We start from the raw sequence: 19,666 nt of genomic DNA on the forward strand, positions 1-19,666 counted from the left end.
ATTTACTCACCCTACATGTGTAGAGTTTCTGCTTTTTTAAAAATATAATCCATCTTCATTTCATATAATGCAAGTGGATGGAATTCTCAAAGTTGACACTTCAAAAACGACACAAAACGAACACAGCGGTAATCCACACGACACCAGTTGATGAATCAATGTCTTCTGAAGCCAAACAACGTGTGTGTGTAAGAAAAATGAAAGCCATTTTAACATTTTGTACTATAAACCATCACTAGGAAAATAAATGCTGCATATTCATATTCAGTGCAATCTTCGCAGTTTGATTCTTAATGACTCTTATGATCTGAATCTTTTCTGTGAATCAAAATCATGCGGTGCAATCTTTTTTTAGTAACTCTTGTGAACTGATTCTTTTCAGTGAATCGCATACAGTTCAAATATGGTTGATTCTTATGTGTTGAATCTTTTTATTTAATCAAAAACATGCAGCACATCCTGTGCAGTGTAATAGTTTATAGTTTAAAAACGTTTAAAATATTATTATTTTCCTCACATACACAACATTTCACTTCAGAAGACAATGCTTTATCAACTAGGGTTGAACGGATTACCATCATGTTTTCCATGGTTTTTGAAGTGCCAATTTTGAGTGTCCCATCTTGTCTTGATTTGTTTTTGAAGTATAAAGAGAGTCATATACATCTGGCAAGGCATGAGGGATTAAATGATGAGAGAATTTTCATTTTTGGCTGGAGTGTCTGTTTAAGATCCATCTTAGATCTCAAGAGGTTAACGCTTAAGCAGGTGTAAATGGGGTCTGAAACAGTCTGAAACAATATCTGGAGGTAATTGACAATGAAAGTGAACACACTGCTTTTGTTATATACATAAACTCACTCCTGAAGATTTCCAGATCACATAAGCACTGCCTACTCACTGTCAATTATGTGAAGTCCACATTATACGTATATTAGATTAAAATAAGTGAGAATTGTGCTAGAAACAGCATGTTCGTACTTGTAGTTTGCTCTCAGTCGCTGGAGACGGAAGTTACTCTGACGTGTAAACTGCAACGTGTCTCACCCGACCACCTGAGACGGATCTCAGGTGATCTATTTTTAGTAAAGTCCTTCTTCCCAAATGCAGAAAGGAACTGGTTGTTCTCAAGAGGGGTTAGTGAAAAAAGGGCTAATCATTGCATTGTAATTGTGGTATAGATTAAGGAGGGAAAGTGGATGCAGATTGACGGCAGACAAGAAGGCGTAATTTCTTCAAGCCAATTAATTGGCATTGAGGGAAAATGTAATTTTGCCTCCTTCTATAGAGATCTATAGGGATAGCAGTAAGGCTATTGATTGTGGTAGTTAATTTGGGTTTGGAACAGGAGGGTGACATGAGGCTTTAAGTTCAGAGGAGTGAATCCTGTGATTCGATCAGAGAAATCAACAACACTGGTGGTCAAACTACCACAGTCAGATCAGTTCTGATTGGGTCACAACATACAATTGTGGAATGTTTGTCTGTACTGAGGCTGCGTTTACACTAGTGCATTTTTGTTTTAAAAAGCATAACTTTTGCTACGTTTATGCCTGTTGTTTACACTACTCCGGCATTTTTGACCTTCGAAAACAGAGACTTTTGAAAACGATGGCTTGGCTTCCCACATTCACTCTGCGTATTCTTGACGACCGTGTAAACAATAACATCATGCTCACTGTCGTACCCATAGATATGTATAAGCAGATGCATCATTTTGTTTCTATGCACGCAGATGCGTCCTCCATCTAAATAACAGGGCATCTATCAACACATATCTATAGTTGTACCTACAGGAATAGTCATGTGACACGCGTTTTCGGTTGTGTAATGTAGATGGAGATCGTTTCTGAAATGCAGTGAAAATGCTAGTGTGGACGAGGATCGTTTTCATTTTAAAACACCGCTTCAAAACAACAACGCACTAGTGTAAACAGGGCCTGAGTGTGATTCAACTAAAAAAAGTGAAAAGTGAAGCCCAATTCAAAAACAAATGACTCGGGCGGTTCTTTTCAATGATTCAAAAATATACTGCTTGATTCTTTATGACTTATTCTTGATTCTTTTCAGACTGTCAGAGTGTGAATTGAAAACACAGTGCGACCTGTACAGATTGATTTCTAATGATTCTTAAAAGCTGATTCACTTCAGTGAATTGGAAACATATGGTGCAATCTTTGCAGTTCAAGAGTTTGATGACATTTGAGTTGATTCTTTTCTGCAAATCAAAACCATATTGTGTGATTGGTGCAGTTTGACTTTTGATGACTCATATGAGCTGATTCATTTAGTGAATCTTTGTGGTGAATCTTCAGTGTAATCTTTGGGCTTCAATTCTTGATGATTCCTAAGACCTGATTAATTTTAGCAAATCAAAAACATACAGTGTGTTCGTAGTTTGAATACTTGATGATTCTTAAGAGCCAATGAATTAAAAACATACAGTGTGATCAATTCTTGACTTGTTATAAGCTGATTCTTTTCAGTGAATCAAAAACATATGGTGCAACTGGTGCAGATTGGTTTTTGATGACTCTTTAAGAGCTGATTCATTTTAGTGAATCAAAAACACGCAGTGTAATGTTTGCAAATCTTTTCCATGAAAACATACAGAGCGATTAGTGCAGTTTGATATCTAACGACTTCTATGAGCTGATTCATTTTAGTATAACATATTTAGTTCAAGAGTTTGATGACATGTGAGTTGATTCTTTTCTGTAAATCAAAAACATATTGTGTGATTGGTGCAGTTTGATTTTTGTTGACTCATATGAGCTGATACTTCTCAGTGAATCAGACGCATACACTGCAATCATTGGGTTTCAATTCTTGATGATTCCTAAGAGCTGATTCATTTTCGTGAATCAAAAACATACAGCGTGTTGTTAAGAGCCAGTTCTTTTCAAATAATTAAAAACATACCATGTGATTAGTTCTTGACTCTTATAAGCTGATTCATTTTAGTGAATCGAAAACTTGCAGTGTAATGTTTGCAGTTCTTTTCACTGAAAACATACAGTGCGACAGTGCAGTTTGATATTTGATGACTTCTATGAGCTGATTCTTATACGTGAATTACAAAATACATCACAACCAGCGTAGCCCAGTTTGCAAAACAAGCAACTCAAAAAGTAAGCTCAAAAGAGATGAGTTACCCGTCTGAAACTCAATAAATTTACAGCATTAGCAGAGAAAGTATTTCCTAGTCAGTAAGTCAAAATCCAATCAGATCAAATCAAAACTGCAATTGAATTAAATCAGAAGGTTGTAAATCAGAATGAAATGGGGAAAAGTGCCTCTGGCTCGAGTAATACAAAACAATGCATATTTCAAAGTTGCGTATTACAGCACTGCGCAACACTGGAGTAAATGGTATATTATCACATTTTGAATATATTATTTGCTGTGTATTATTTATTTAAAAAGAACCTCAAGACTAGATCCTGTTCCCCACGTTTGTAATCTGGTCTTCTACAGTAAGTACATTCTGAGGAATCAACAAGTAGTTTCTCGGATAGATGCACACCGGCCCTTATCACAGTTTCTGTACCGCAGTAGGAAATGACAAAGCGGTCTCAACAGACCACACATACAGCTTTATGAAATCTCAATAAATCAGCTAAGCCACATTGGGTGCTATATATCTGACTCTGTTGTGCTCCGAGCTGAATTAAGTGCCTCCCCGCAAGCGTCGACAGAAGTTAATTGACGTCGCAGCGATGCACCTGAGAGAAACAGAATTCAATCGGCAAAACAAAGGCCTCGTGGCATTTTCAATCAAGAGCTGCCGGTTGTCGAGGGGAGGCGTCCGCACACCTTCGCTGCTCGCTGAGGCTGAACGGATGGAGGAGGGGAGCGTCGGACCCCCCGCCTCGCCCCGGGAGGCTTAAATCAGGATGTGATTGATCTGTTAAAAAGGTCACTGCTCTCTTGCTGGGCTTTGTTCAAATGTGAAGGTGAAGAGATGGATACAATCTGCCATTTTCTCCTTTTCTTCAGCAGTAGGTAATCACCGACAAATGGAATGAGGCAGATAAAGAAGGAGAACGAAAGAAAGAGGAGAGCAAAGAGGAGGGGAGGGGGTTTTCTGCCACTTTTATTGATTACAATAGCAGACACCGGATATGAAATTATGAGGGGAGATGGGGGGGAACCAGTTCAGGGAAAGTTGCGAGCCGGACTCAAAATCACTTTTTCCACATGAGCACCACATATCAATGTGTCAGAGCGTGTGCGCTTGAGTATTTTACTGTATTTAAACACGTCCAAAATACAGTATGCAAACATGATTTCACATGCCATTGCATTCAGTATTCAACTCAGGTTCACTGGAAAAACGTGCTTATAGTGTCGTTAATAATATTATGTTGTTACATGTTTTTTGTTCAAAGTGAAACGTCCAGTGAGTGGTGCTGAAAAAAGACAAATGTGAATCTGGCAGTGTTTTATTATGCAGTTCAGAATTAAATGTTTATGTTTGCAAATATTGTAGCACCTACATTAAACCTGACCAACTAAGCAACAGTGTTACCAAAAGCAATCATGTCATTTTATCTTGCTTCTACAAGTCTTTGAGCTCTTTTCATGCTTCATATCACAAGTGTAATGCTGTACCGGGTGCACTGCCGAGCAAGTTTACTTCTAGGGCTGTCAAACTGGCTGAAAAACTACATTTGAATTTTGTACTTAAGTATTATTAAAATTCGAATTTTATTCTAAATTAAAAGCATAACTTCAGTTAGGGGGAAAAAAAGCTTTTGGCTTCTCTCCTGAGGCCACAAAAGAGCACACTGAGTAAAATATTACTAAATGTGTGTTATTTTATTGCTTTGAAGAACCGTGGATTAGTAATATTTATATAAAAAATCCAGAGTTCTGGCATGAAACTCTAGATGGCGCAATCCTGATAGGTCTAGTAGCCAATGAGCTCACTGCTCAACATTCAAATATATATCACTAGTGCTAGCTGTAAGCAGTTTTGCAGCATGCTTCAGAAACCCTTCACCTTCCCCAGCTCCACCTGTATAGATCTGCTATGGGGTGATTCATGTATGCTTTGGGGCTTATTCACATATGTTATATGTGCAGCAGCAATATATCTTACATGCTCACAGCAGCATGTTGTGGATGTATTGGCAATAGCAAGTCTCAGTACTTGCTCTGCAGCAGCAGCAGCGTAGCAGATCTGTTCCACCAAGACCATATACGTTTACATTGTCAGGTACATTACCATGCCAATCCCTCAAAGAGTTATAAACCATATATAATTAATTAAGTTGCTTAAACAATTAGAAACAAAACAGCATCATGCATACATGGTTTAATACAAAGCACAGAAAACCAATCAGAAAGAGTAACGTTACTTTTTTCATTTAAAAAAAAATGCTAACATGTTTTGAGACATTTTTTTTTCAAAGTTAACTTTAGAATTTGAAATGGATTTCTAATCATCTGACTCTCTAGAGATGTCCCTCTAGAAAATGCATCAAATATGCATTCTGTGTGAACGGCTCGGTTTCGGTTTTGACGTAAACAACATCATCTCTGCACTGATGTTCTCTTTTTCCACAGTATTTTGAATGAACAACGTATCCAGTGGGTTCAACTGGATAGGCTAAAAAAAAGCATTAAAATGCAATGACACTACCTACATCGTCATCGCATCTCGTGCACCACTGAAAAGGGTGCCTGATGCACACCTAAAATTCTAATCCAACGTTTTGCATTCGAATATTTATTTTTTTTCGATGAATATTCACAAAATTTGACGAAATTCAAATATTTCTTTGACAGACCTGTTTACATCATCAGAAAATCCAAACATATGGAGCATCAAAATGCATAAGTTTACAAATCATTCACTATGGATAAAGTGTTTTGAGCTCATATTGTGCAAGGAAACACTAATGTTCATTTCAACTGGTAACTGCAGTGAATTGCGTTTATAGGTACGCTTTTTTTTTTTTTACAAGAAATGAAGGTAGATTTATCCAATGAGCCTATGTTGCAAGTACTATGTTCTTTCGCATGAGTCTCTATAGCTGACATAGCAGTAAACTGTCTTGTTTTCTTCTCTTTCAGGGCAGAGCAATCTTGCTGGGTAAGTTAAAGCTAATTAAACTGGCATTTTTATAGCTAGTTACCTGAATAATTTGACATTGGGTTTAACGGTACAAATATTTGCAGCTAAATCTATCACCTCTTGTGTACTGAGGTTTGTTACCGCCACAGGACCGCAGGAACGCAAAAGTGTTTGTATGCGTCTGCCGATGTGTAGTTAGCGGCAGACCTAAACTAAGACTGACACAGCAAAAACACTGCATGAAAACACAACTCATATACTGTAATGGCTTATAGGGGAAAGTGGGGAAATTTGCACAGATGCATACCTTAATTATGTCTGTAAAAATTAAAAACATACTGAATATTTTCCATTGCTACTATCGCCCAAAAAAAAATATATATATATACAGGGAAAACTGTCAAAGAATGAATTGATGGAAACTGAGGAAAATAATATGAAATATTAGCTTAGAGTAACAAAGTAGCAAAAATAAATCAATAAATATATTAAAAAAATGATATTCCATTAAAAAATCTTGGAAACATTTGGGTGAAATGATGCTGTGAATAAATGTGTTTTAATTAACCGAAAAAGTCCAGATCTATTCTTGTATATATAAGGTCAAGTTCTCATTATTTTTCATCAGTCTTACTGAACATGTAACTGCAGTGCATTGTTTAATTCCCAGTCCACGGTACAGTATGTTTCCCTCCATAATAACAGGACAGTTCTTAAATGCAAAAGCAACACCCGATTAGCTTCTCATGAATATGCAAAAAACGCATGAAAAACGGGATGAAACGGCGCTCATAAAGAGGCCTGACTTTCATTAGCAGAGATGAGAAGCTCCGCAACGCCGCTTACACTGGAGAATTACAAATCAGCTGGCAGAAACACACTGCAATTAATGCTGGAAGCGAATATAGAAGACCTCCAAATTGGTAAAAAACCCTTTTCTGCTGCTCCTAAACAAGGTTTGGATGACCCCCAACCATTCATCTTCAAGATCGCTTTCTGGAATTAAACCCTTAAGAGTATTAGAATACGTTATGGTCCGTTGGCTCGGGCATCAGAGCACTATTTTTCTCCGTTTCCCCTCTATTTATACAAATAACGCTGCTGCCATTTTGTTTTCTGTAAACTATAAAGCACAAAGTCCAAACTCTGAAACGAATCATCCAATCTGGATGAAAGTGAACCTTGAATCAGAACAGTAGGAGACATTAACATCACAAAGAGCAACAGCAGAACCACCGAGTGACTCATATCAACAACACCGCTGTCCTTTTCAGCAAAACTCCCACAATGCACTTGATTTCACAACAGACGAAAGTGCAAGGATATGCTCTTCTTGATAAGATTGCAGAGTCATGGTATAATGACAACTCTCTCTTTTTGCCTAAACCAACATGCAGACGCTTAATAGCAAACGAACGCACAAAATACACACATTCATGAACATTCTGCTGCTGTAAGATGCATCTGCTCAAGTTTCAGCAGGAATATGAGGCTGGCACACCCTAGTGGACACATTCAACACCAACCACAGGGGCCCAACAAGTCACCCTGAGTGCACATTTAAAAACGCATTATATTTTGCATTACATAGCAAAAATGTAAACAAACATAGCACAACTACAACTTTTTAAAGGAAGTTTTAAGTATGAATGCATTGAATAAAATACTAAATATATATATAAATAATTAAAACAGAAATAATTTAATTCAATTTAATTAAAAGCACAAACACTAAATAAAAAGAAAAAAAAATACAAATAAATATGTAAAAGAAAAATACTAAAATGAAAGAAAAGGAAAAGGTAAAAAATTAAAAATAAACAAAATAAGACAAAATCATTGTTTATACTGTGTACTCTAGCTCAGCAGCATTGCCAAACCGTATTCATGATGTTGCATGACAGTACTTTAAATAAAACATTTCAGGTACGTGATGATACACCTCTGTGCTGGCTTAGAAATTGTGGCATCATGACAGAGAGAGAGTTCAGTACCTGTGTCCTGGCCGAAGACCTTCCTGACGGACGGCGGTCCCGAGCTGGAGGTCTGGTGAGTGAGCAAAGGCGACGAGGGCAGAGATCGGGACGCTCCCTCCATCATACGGATGTGCTGCAGCCCCTCAGCCATGGAAAGTGGAGGCACAGCATAGTCCCCATCAAAGGCACAGTCACTGTCTATACTGCCACCTACAGGATTGGAGACACGTGAGATGAAGAAAACGTGTTATTAATGGGACCAGAGCGAAAATTTGCAAAAACGTGCTGCAGCAGAGCATTATTCCAAGCATTACTTCTGATCAGAGGTGTGAATATTTAGTAGAGTTATGTTTCAGTGGTGCATTGAAAATATATTTAGCTAACTTGTGGCTATTGCAGTCAGAGCTTACCTTGTCCAGTGAAGTTGTGAAGGGGATCCAAGCTGGCGCTCTGCAGGTCTATGGTCTCCTCGTTCCAGCCATCTGCAGAGGAGGTGCGAGAGAAAGAGCAGAGCGATTGAGCACGAGGAGGTGGAGCGGGTCCCGCCTGAGTCCGCTCCAGCAGATACACCAGCTGGGCGTCCAGTAACCAGGTCCTAGTGTGCAGGACCCCTAACAGAGTGCTGGCGCACAGACCCTCGACGCTCTTCCGCCGGGGCCGCGCCTGGCCCCGCATGGTGGCGAGGTGTGAAACTGAAGGAAGCTTCCATTTTTTGATCTTCCCCATAATAAAGGCTGAAGTTAGTGAGGCGTGTGCTGACGGATGTGGACAGCGCTGCAGGAATGAGCAGCATCGTGCAGGGAAACAAACACGCTGTTGTGCTGCTCTACTTTTGTGTCTGTGAGAGGAGAGAGAATACAGTGGCTCTACTGTAAACGAGCTGCTCAGCGATGGATTAGCACGGAGCTAACGATAGCAGGATCAATTACTTTAGGCCTCGGGGGACCGGAGAGGCCGGACCGGCCTATTAGGACAAGAGTGCGGCACGTCAATGAGCATTAAGTTCATCTCTGCAGAACAGACCTCTTTATAGATCTTGATCCGTGCAGAGCAAAGCAAAAGCATCTCATAAGAGCAATGCAGATATTAGGTAAAGCAACAAACACTGAGTTGGCCTTCTAGATGGACATGAACTGTCGCTGTTTTGAATCTTTCTTGAATGTTGAAGTGGTTTGATCTATACGGGAATTACAAATGAAGGTCTGACCTGTGGATGAAAATAAAATGATGAAATGGGATGCAAAAATGAACTCAAATTCAACACGGTGCTCATCAGAGCGGGTGGAAAGCTCAGCCTAATCGATATGTGAATATTAGCTGCCTGAGGGTCGAGCGATGTGCCACTGCATACACGTGCAATGTAGGACAGTGCTGGCCTCGCTATAACAACAACAATAACAACCTTGATTCCCAGACTCCAGTCCAGCTGTTTATCCCATATATTAGGTTCATTGTGGGTGCAATTGAATTTGCAATCAAACTTATTTCAATGATGATAAGCTCTGGACATTTTTACTCGATATGGATTAATCTAACAGCCAACCACACAACACAAATAAATGCAACAAAAGCCAGTGCATGTGTTTAATGTCTGATGTTCTGCGTGTCTGTGTGTGAATGAATGGCTGACTTTTGTCTGATACACAAACTCAAACACACACGCCGTTCATCGTCATTTTAGCATCTGCAAAATTTATTTTTCTCCAGAGCTGCTCTCAGAGTCACTTCACCAGCATTATACCTTTTACTCTGAGAAAAAAATACCATCAGATTCACAATGAAACTAAAGTAAAACTCAAAGACCTTCACAACTATCCGACAAAATAATAGTCTGGCTTAACTTGAAGAAATGATGACTAAAATGTAATATTATTTCTAAAATGTGAAAAAGATCATTTTCCATCCAATTTTAATGTATAGTTTTGTTGTGTAGCATCTTATTTGAGAAAAATTAAAACACTATCTCTTGTTATAAATTGTTATATTTTTATTTGATTACATTTTAAAAGCTTGATTAAATTGTTTAAACTTTATTAAATCCAAACCAAATCATAAAACATAGAATCCCAAAAAATGAAAAATAAAATGGAAAACACATCATTTATGGAAAAATAAAATGGATTTCATGGGGCACAGCTACTCTGTGGAGAACAAACAAATTATGCTTACATTCATTCTCAAGATCTAACAAACCTGTGGAAAGCTTTTCTTTCCACATTAGTAGACATTTATGGATATAAATGGATAAATATCAATACCGTATGATATGGAAAAAAACATTGTGATACCATTTTTGGCCATTATTATCCAGCCCTAGGTGCCGGTCAAATTCCCCCTAATTGAATTCAATACAATTTATCGAAAATCACACTATGAAAAACAAATCAATTCAGGTAAAAACAGAAAAGCCTTTAAAATGAATACTTCTCACACATTACAATATTAGTAATTTTTAAATTCGTGCATAAAAAAATTTAATCTCTTTTACCTGCATATTTTAAAGTTTTTAAGATTTTAAAATGATGTTATATAATGTATTTTAAGTTACATTTTAAGTTAAGTAACATTTTAAGTGTGGAAATGTACTTTTTGTACTTTACTGATGGCGCTCGCAACGCCAAAATCTTGGGTTTGATTCCCAGCAAACTTCACATGCATAAACTAATTACAAGACATTCCTTCAATGCAGTGTATGTTTCTTCAGATAAAAGCATCTGCCTAATTCATAAATGATACTGACATAAAATATGTCAAAAACATTTTTAACCATGAACTATGCGGCTCAAACTGTTCAGCAAGCATAATGTGACACTTTTGCAGACATGTTCATAACCCTAAAAGAGAAAACTTCACAAAACTTCTAGAAAAACATCACACGTTTTCCAGTATTTCCAAAAATCAGTGTGGGTCAAATTGACCTGTAACAATTATATAAACCTCCAATGAACTTTTAGGTGTGTAATTTCCTTTAGTTTTAATTACTTTCTGGTATCCCAGGTTAATATTCAGAGACAATTGTAAGTAATGCATTTGCTGAGTCACTGTGTAAACACTGAGTCTCTGTGGCGCTATCAAAACACCGCTCTGTTTGCTTTTGAACATCCCAGACCCTTTGTTTTTGCATATTGATTATGGAGTTTTCTAGATTTAATCGCTGACGATTGGATGCTAATGTTGGAGTTATTATATTATATCAGCAAAATGCCCATAAACTCAAGCCCACTCTGGAGCAGGTTCATTTAACATAAACACAGACATTTTGTCCATAAAATGAAAGTCAGTGAGGTCCAAAAACAACAGCATTGCACGGACAAAAAAACACACAAACATTTTCAAAGTATGGCTCAAGCCAATGGAGTGAAAGTACGGAAGCTTTCAGAAAAACATTTGGAATGGATATTTTTGCACTTCTGTTTGGTGACGCAGAAACCACACACGTCAGCTTTAACTAATCAAGCGCAGAGGGACGACTAAATGCTCCACAGAGCACAGAAACACACCGGCATATCTCTACTGAGGACTTTCGATTAACCAATGCTAAATTAGCTTCAGCCATTATGTTTACGTTGGTGATTGCTTGCCTCTCATTTTCTTAAGGAAATTGCTGTCTTGTTACAGCACATCAAACAGGAATTTACTGTCACAACAATCAATTTTCCATTAAGACGCGAGCAGGGGAGGTGAGAGGGTGAGATGAAGACATACATTTCTTTTAATTACGCGAAGGAAATAAGACAAGAATTATCACAGCAGTGTAAACAATCAGGACTGATCCATCTAGCATAACAACATTAACACAATCACCACTACTCAACGGGACCAGACTATCACGGGGTCTGTGAGGTTTCTTTTAGATTCCCACACACGACGCCGCTGATGCCGGGATTGGCCCTCGGCTCTTACTGAGAGGCCTGCGTGCTTCTATTTTCATTAGAGTGGAGGCGATTATACGCGCTGTGATCGCACGTTTATCCCACAGCACTGATTCACATGAGTGAGATTCATTACAGGTCCAATATTAAAACTGTGGCTGTAAAAGTTAAAATCATTAAAGCAGGTGGATAGAAATGAGGGTAATCAAGCCCTAATACTACGCTATAGTCTCTTTGCAATATAAGTCGCAGCATATGTATATAAATCAGCAGTACCTGTGTGATATCGCTCTATATCAGCATGACTGTGATTCAGGTGCTGTAGTTACACAGCCATAATCGCACTGCTACTAGTGTGATATTGCATTTATACAACAGCATGTGTGTAAATAAACAAGAAACAACAATTGAGTGTCTTTAAAAACCCTCTTTTCTGCCGCCACAGATTCAAATCTCAGTTTGAGTTCATTATTCATTCAAAAACGTCACTTTAGAACTAGTAACTAAGGAACGTTGAGTTGCTTCATTAAAAGCTTATTTGTACTGTATTAAAAGCAGTGTATTATGTGTTGTAGAGTATTATGAGAGAGAGACTGAATGAGCGAGTGCGATTACCTGCATCTGATACAGCATTCATTCTTCAGCTCAGTCTCATATCCACAATAAAACATTAGCAGGGCCTAAAATGAACACTCGCCAAGCGCTAAATGCGAGTAGAAATCGGCGTTGGCAAGTATACGTAACAGTGTCAGTCGCCAGTGGGCGGGTAAAAAATGTACGAAATATAACAGTGCAATATAAACGACAGCCAGTTTTTACAGAGATTTGCTGTTTCTGACATAAGCTAATAAAATAATCTTTTCCGAACACACGATCAGCTGTTCTGTCATAAGCGACAAGAGCGATAATGGAATCATGGAATACAAATGGCTGATAAGGTCAGAGCAGTGTGATGGCCAGCTTGTCCCTAGACACAGTTCTAATAACTTTTATCTTAGAAGATACTGCTGCTTCATTTCGGAAGAATAACTTTTCCCTTCTTTATTCTTCATAACCCGAGAATGTAACGACATGTACTTGGGGTTACGCCGCCTGAACGGTGCAGTGAAGTATAGTTGGAATGTTGTACGTTTGGCTGTACGTATACACTGAGCCGCTTCAGACAGCGCACCAGTAGCGATTCAACTGACGAAAACACACACAATTATGTCAAAATGCCTAGATTTGCCAAGTTACCTCGTAAATGTATTCTTAAATGAGTTATATATATGGTGAATATAAATATAATCACCGTATAGAGTTTGGAGAAAATCAGATATGCGTCAGATCCGCATCATGTGCATCAGGTTTTAAAGAGACCGCACTGCTTTTAAAGTGAAACCTAACCTGATGAAGTCTGTCAGTGATTTGAATCAAAGAACAAAAGAAAAAGAAAACGTCACTCGACTGCTCTAGTCGCTGATTAACTTTTGTAGCTTGAATAAAGATTAATATGTATAGTTTATGCATATACAGTTTATAGTTTATGTGAAGACTGTTTTAAAATCACTTAAATTAAAAGTTGTTATATATTTCCTAAAAGCCTAAAAATAAGAAATAATAGCGTTCAGTTGTACTGCAATGTTGAATGGCTATAATTAATAGGTAAAAATGAGGGAAAATGCATTTAATAGAGACACCATTAGCAGGACAAATTTAAAACACTGTAAATATGTTTAGTCATTGTAGTAGTAATAACTGCCTGTTTTTGCAAAAAGCGTTGCGAAAATTTTGGCCGGTAAATTTTATCATGCCTTTTTTGGCAAAAAGTTAGTTTTAGGCCCTGGACATTAGTTTGAATGTCCGCTGAGGAAAGAGATATCTTTGTCGTACTATCCTATCATCTGTTAAGGGTGATTTCTGATGACAGCACTGCTCAGTGCATTTGTTGGCTGTGTTTTACAAGCTGTTGTTAAAACTAAAACTGTCTAAAAACTGTCTCTTGTCGCATATTTGAAGTCTAAACAACTGCATTCTCGCCTAAAAACTCTTAAAACTACATTCTGTAACACAAAAACAGTACTACAAGTGGTTTTCTTTTGTGTTCAACAGAAGAAAGTAAGTCATACAGGTTTGGAACGACTGCCACTGAAATTCTGTACATCGTCGTATGATATTATTCCCAGTTCTATATTGTCTGTGCAAGTCGGTTAGTTACGTAACGTCTGTGCATTTAATAACCTACTTCTGTTCTGTTTGGCCTGCATAATGCTGTTTGCAGCTATATTCATATATGATAATGCAAGGCTCTTACGCAAGGATCCTATTTGTAGACTTCAACACCATCATCCCTGAACTAAAATGAACCAGCTCTCTGCGTCTCTTCCCAATCTGCGGATCGCCGGCTGTCTGATTCAACCTGCAGAAACAGTCATCAGCGAGTCTGTCCTGTTCACCTCCATAACCGTCTGGTTTGGTTCGGCCACTAAATCAGGCGTAAAAATGTCAGTAACAGACAGCGAGGACTGCTGAGAGGATAATTGGTGCACTTCTGCCCTTCGTCCATGACTTACACACCTCCAGACTGAGAATAAGGACAGAAGCAAAATCATCACACACACACACACAACATGCAGGAACAAGGACAATTTCTTCCCATTGGCATCATCATCATCTATAACTGATAGCAGGAGTTTTACACTGCAATATTCTCTCTGGCATTATGCAATAAAGATTATGTAAATACACATTTCTACTGATGCAATACACCAGAGATACTAAATTGTAAACAGGCCAGTGAATAAAATGACCTGGTGAGAGTAATGATCTTCATTTTCATGTGTGATAACCAACAATCAACTCATTCATTAAAACAACAGCTTCATCTGTGTGTAGATCAAACCCTCATCTGACTCGAGTCAGCGGTACTGTAGATGATGATGACAACGATGAATTGTCTGTTTTCAGCGTTTCGAGTTTCAGGATTTATCATCACAAAACTATTCTATGCAACAAGTGTCCTGCTGTCTGCACCAGTCAGTGATGTTGTCATTTGCAAACCCAGATGCTTTGCTTTAAAATTATTAAAAAGAAATATAACTTCATTAATTCTGAAAGCTTTTTTAAATTAATCAGATTAATTCAGCTTGCTTTATAATAATTCAGACAAATTATCTGCAGTCACAAGTCATTTTTTTTGCATTCTTTTTTTTAAACAAAGTTAATTTGAATTCTTTAATATTACATCAGTATGTCAACGTTTTGAAAATGTAATTACAATAACAGTTTTTGAAAGAAATCTCTTCTGCTCACTAAAGGCTGCATTTATTTAATACAAAAAATAAAAATACAGTAAAAATCGTATTATTGTGAAATATTATTACAATATAAAATAAGACTTTTCTATGTGAATATCTGTTCAAATGTAATTTATTTCTGTGATGCGCAGCTGAATCTTCAGCATCATTACTCCAGTCTTCAGTGTCACATGATCCTTCACAAATCATTCTAATATACTGATTTGCTGCTCAACACACATTTATGATTATTAGCAATGTTTAAAAGAGTTGTGCTGCACAATATTTTTCTAGAAAACAAATTCATATTTATTTGTATTTAAACAGCATTGATTTGAAAAAAAAAAAAATTGGAACATTTTAAATATATTTTTTTTTCTGATAGGCTCTGACCAATTAATGTGTCCTTGGTGGCAGAAAAAAAAATACTGATTTTGATTATTTATCCTTCAGAACAGAAAATAAAAACAATTTCTAATGCTTACTCAAGGTTGTCAAAGCAACACACAGATAATAACTTATTTTTATCCAAAGCAGCTTCGCTGGAATGACTGATTGTGTCCGTATCACCTGTGTGTCAGCGCTGTATATGTACGTACAGTATGTACAGGTACAAAAGCAGTAAGTGTTATTGAGCACACTCACTTTAAAGTGAACAGATGCACTTGAGTGAATCATCAGTGATAGAGCGATAACACAGACATCTGTTAAGACAAGAGCACATACATCTAAATTCACATTAGTCATCCTCTCTCTGTCTCACACACACATATTCCCATTTATGGAAGCACATTTACAGAAAATGAAGCTTTCTGTACAAGTATGCATTAACACAGTGCTTCAAGTGTTGAGGTACTTTTTCAGATTTTGCAGAATTACAGATCATAGTCAAACTGTGTTATGTTTGATTTATGTCTTTTAAAGCTCTTCAGTGTGCTACAGTACTAGTACTTGACAGATATCTGAAATAGACGTCCTGAAAAAACCCACTGTCCTCTTCAACAGCACTGGACTCAACAAAACCAACAAAATAGGGAGCAGAGAATCAGAAAACTCGTCTTTCAGAAATCACTATTCAGAGGTCTGATAATTTTTGGTTTTGTCTTAGAAAATAGAAATAAAACTGTTCTGGATTAAAGTAAAAGTCCACCCATCATAATTTGATAAAAAATATCCTTCCTCAGGCCATCTATTTATAGATGAGTTTGTTTCTTCATCAGATTTGTAGAAATGAGTCATTCATTACTGTCTCACCAATGGATCCTCTGCAGTGAATGGGTGCCGTCAGAATGAGAGTCCAAACACCTGGTAAAAACATCACAATAATCCACAAGTAATCCACACCACTCCAGTCCATCAGTTCACATCTTGAGAAGACAAAAGCTGTCTAAACGGTGCTTGATCTGTGCAGATTTCTCTCCTGATTCAGACCAGACCACTTTTTCACTGGAGGAAGCGTTATTATGGATTATGGACTGAATGAATTTGAGTTAAAAACATCTTATTTTTAGATTTTGTCTTCTCAAGATGTAACAGTTTGAACCCTCATTCTGACGGCACCCATTCACTGCAGAGGATCCATTGGTGAGACAGTGATGGAATGACACGTTTCTACAAATCTGATGAAGAAACAAACTCATCCTAATCTTGGATGACCTGAGGATGAGTAAATTTTTCAGCACATTTTCATTTTTGGGGGAACTGTTCCTGTAAGTATGTATGGGATCACACACTGCTGGGGTTATTCTGTAGTGATAATTGTCTCCATGTGCTTCTTCAGCAGCGTCTCAGTGCTTTGATATCTAATATTTATCCTGTACTCTTTTTGTTTTATTTTATCTCCACTTCTTTTGAGCGTTCATTTCTTTTCTTTCACAGCCGTCCTTCAGGTTCACACACTGAATAATCCCTGAGCAGTGGGAGTTTTATGCAGGAAAGCGGCAGCTACTTTAATTATTCACAGGTAGAGGCCAATTAGAAGGCAATTGTGCTCTCGTTATAATTGTGTCCTGTGTGTTTCATCTGGGCAATCTTGAGGCTTTTTCAGCACAGGAGCTGAATACGTCTGCAAACACATTTATTTTTCCAGTTTTTCATTCGCGCTAATTATATTTTCAGATATAAAACAATGGCACATTAGAATGATTAGTTTGTAGTTTCAGGGAAGTACAATTAAAGATCTGATGTGTAACATTTACAGCAATAATCAAACAATAGTAGTTAAAGCTTTTGTATTTTTGCATCTGCTTATCACAGTTTGTTAAATAGTTTCAAATTATTTAACCCGATCTATATTGTTTATGCATGCATTTATTTATTTAGTTAGCTATTAGTACTTTTTTAGCATACTTGTCACAAAATGTGACTTATTTAACGTGTAACACCACTTGGATTTGATTTTGTGGACACAGGTATTTCTTTATTTTTTTCTGCATGTTTTTCACACCACATGGCTTTTTAAATATTAATATTCTTCCTTTCTTTATTGTGTGTTTGTCACACCACGTCACACCAAAGGTTGAACATCCATAATGGCTCATAAGTAGTTGATGCAGAGGGTTCGAGTAGGACAGATGAGTATGGTTGATCCAGATCACGTCAAGTAACTATAGCAGAGCAGAACACACACATCAGACTCGTCCATCAGACAGACTGTTTTGGATCTGCCACCTACTGAAGCTCCACACAGACGAGCTGCTGGCACTGACAGGACAGTGATGGACTTGTCAGCAGCATCAACAGGTCCTCTTCACAAATGAGCTGCTCTTCAATCTGCTCCCAGCACACAGGGCAGGAGTGTGGAGGTGGAGAGGAGAGAAGCTGACACGTGTGCTGACAGCCTGAATGTGGATCCACTTCACTCAGGGCAGGGTGAACGGGGTCTGTTATGGGCCTCACACTGTACATTTAGGATATAATCTTTAAAATATAGTTTCAAAAAGGGGTTTCTTGCAACAATGCCATAGAAGAGTCATTTGGGGTTTCCCAAATAACTATCGGACGAACATTGTAAAAATCTGAAAAATCTTTTCTACTTTAAAGAAGGCAGAGAACTGTTTTATGTTTGATGATAATCATAAATGTTTGTTGAGCAGCAAATCAGTATATTAGAATGATTTCTGAAGGATCATGTGACACTGAAGACTGGAGTAATGATGCTGAAAATTCAGCTTTGATCACAGCAATATATTTCATTTTAAAGGGGTCATCAGACGCACATTTTCCACAAGTTGATATGATTCTTTAGGGTCTTAATGAGAAGTCTACAACATACTTTGGTTAAAATTTCTCAGTGGTAGTGTAAAACAACACCCTTTTCACCTTGTCAAAATCAGTCAAAGCCAGCTGTTTTAGTGCATTTGCCTTTAAATGCTAATGAGCTCTGCTTGCCCCGCCCCTCTCTTCCGTGGGGTGACAAGCCGTAATGTTTACTTTAGCCACATTTAGCCATGAAGCTTGCTAACTAGCACATTATGAATTGTGCCAGGTGCATTTCCTTCTAAAACGAAAGTAACATTAAAGTAGTAGTTCACTTTCAGAACAAAAAATTACAGATAATGTAGTCACCCCCTTGTCATCCAAGATGTTCATGTCTTTCTTTCTTCAGTCGTAAAGAAATGATGTTTTTTGAGGAAAACATTTCAGCATTTTTCTCCATATAATGGACTGATATGGGGCCCCGAGTTTGAACTTCCAAAATGCAGTTTAAATGCAGCTTCAAACGATCACAAATGTGGTTGTAAACAATCCCAGACGAGGAAGAAGAGTCTTATCTAGTGAAACGATCGGTTATTTTCATAAAAATAATACAATTTCTATACTTTTTAATGTCAAACGCTCGTCTTGTCTTACTCTACCTGAACTCTGTTTTTGTTCCGGTTCATGTCAGTTAGTGTATGTGGAAAAACTCCCATCTCATGTTCTTCCTCAACTTCAAAATCGTCCTGTATCACTGTTTTACCTTTTTTGTTAAGGGTGTTTGATCTTCTTTGCATGTTCACTTTGCAAACACTGTGTCTGTTCTTCTGCAGCGATGTAGGATGATTTTGAATGATTTTTGAATTTGAGGGAGAAAATACGATTGGAGTTTTTTGACAAACCCGAACTGTCTTGAACCAGAATACACAGAGTTCAGGGAGAGAAAGACAAGACGAGCGTTTGACATTAAAAAGTATTTAAAATATATATTTTTATGAAAATAACCGATCGTTTCACTAGATTAGACCCTTCTGGCTGGGATCATTTACAACTGTCACATTTATGTCTGTTTATGTCTTTTGGTTTCTCCCATTGTCTCCCCCTGTCAATCTGTCTGTTTTGGTTTTACCCTCATTACCGTCATCCCCTACACCTGTGTTTGTAATTAGTCTCTCCCTTTATAATTCTGCTTGTGTTTTGAGTTTGCGGTCAGTCCTTAACGTTATTTGGATGTGTTTGGATGTATCGTTGTGTTCCTGCTTG

The 19,666-nt window shown here is 37.6% G+C and overlaps 1 protein-coding gene across 6 annotated transcripts in view; it reads right to left on the reverse strand.

The window, feature by feature from the left end:
- tanc2b (tetratricopeptide repeat, ankyrin repeat and coiled-coil containing 2b) overlaps positions 1-19,666 on the reverse strand; it is a 161,389-nt gene that overhangs the window by 79,746 nt on the left and 61,977 nt on the right. For all 6 annotated transcript variants that reach the window (XM_051123545.1, XM_051123541.1, XM_051123542.1 and 3 more), the window contains exons 3-4: positions 8,469-8,540; positions 8,077-8,268 (exon numbers count right to left, since the gene is read on the reverse strand). In XM_051123545.1, the coding sequence (XP_050979502.1) occupies positions 8,077-8,268; positions 8,469-8,540 (264 nt within the window). The remainder of the gene's footprint in view (positions 1-8,076; positions 8,269-8,468; positions 8,541-19,666) is intronic.

The sequence above is a fragment of the Labeo rohita genome, chromosome 12, assembly GCF_022985175.1.
Source record: "Labeo rohita strain BAU-BD-2019 chromosome 12, IGBB_LRoh.1.0, whole genome shotgun sequence".
NCBI lineage: Eukaryota > Metazoa > Chordata > Actinopteri > Cypriniformes > Cyprinidae > Labeo > Labeo rohita.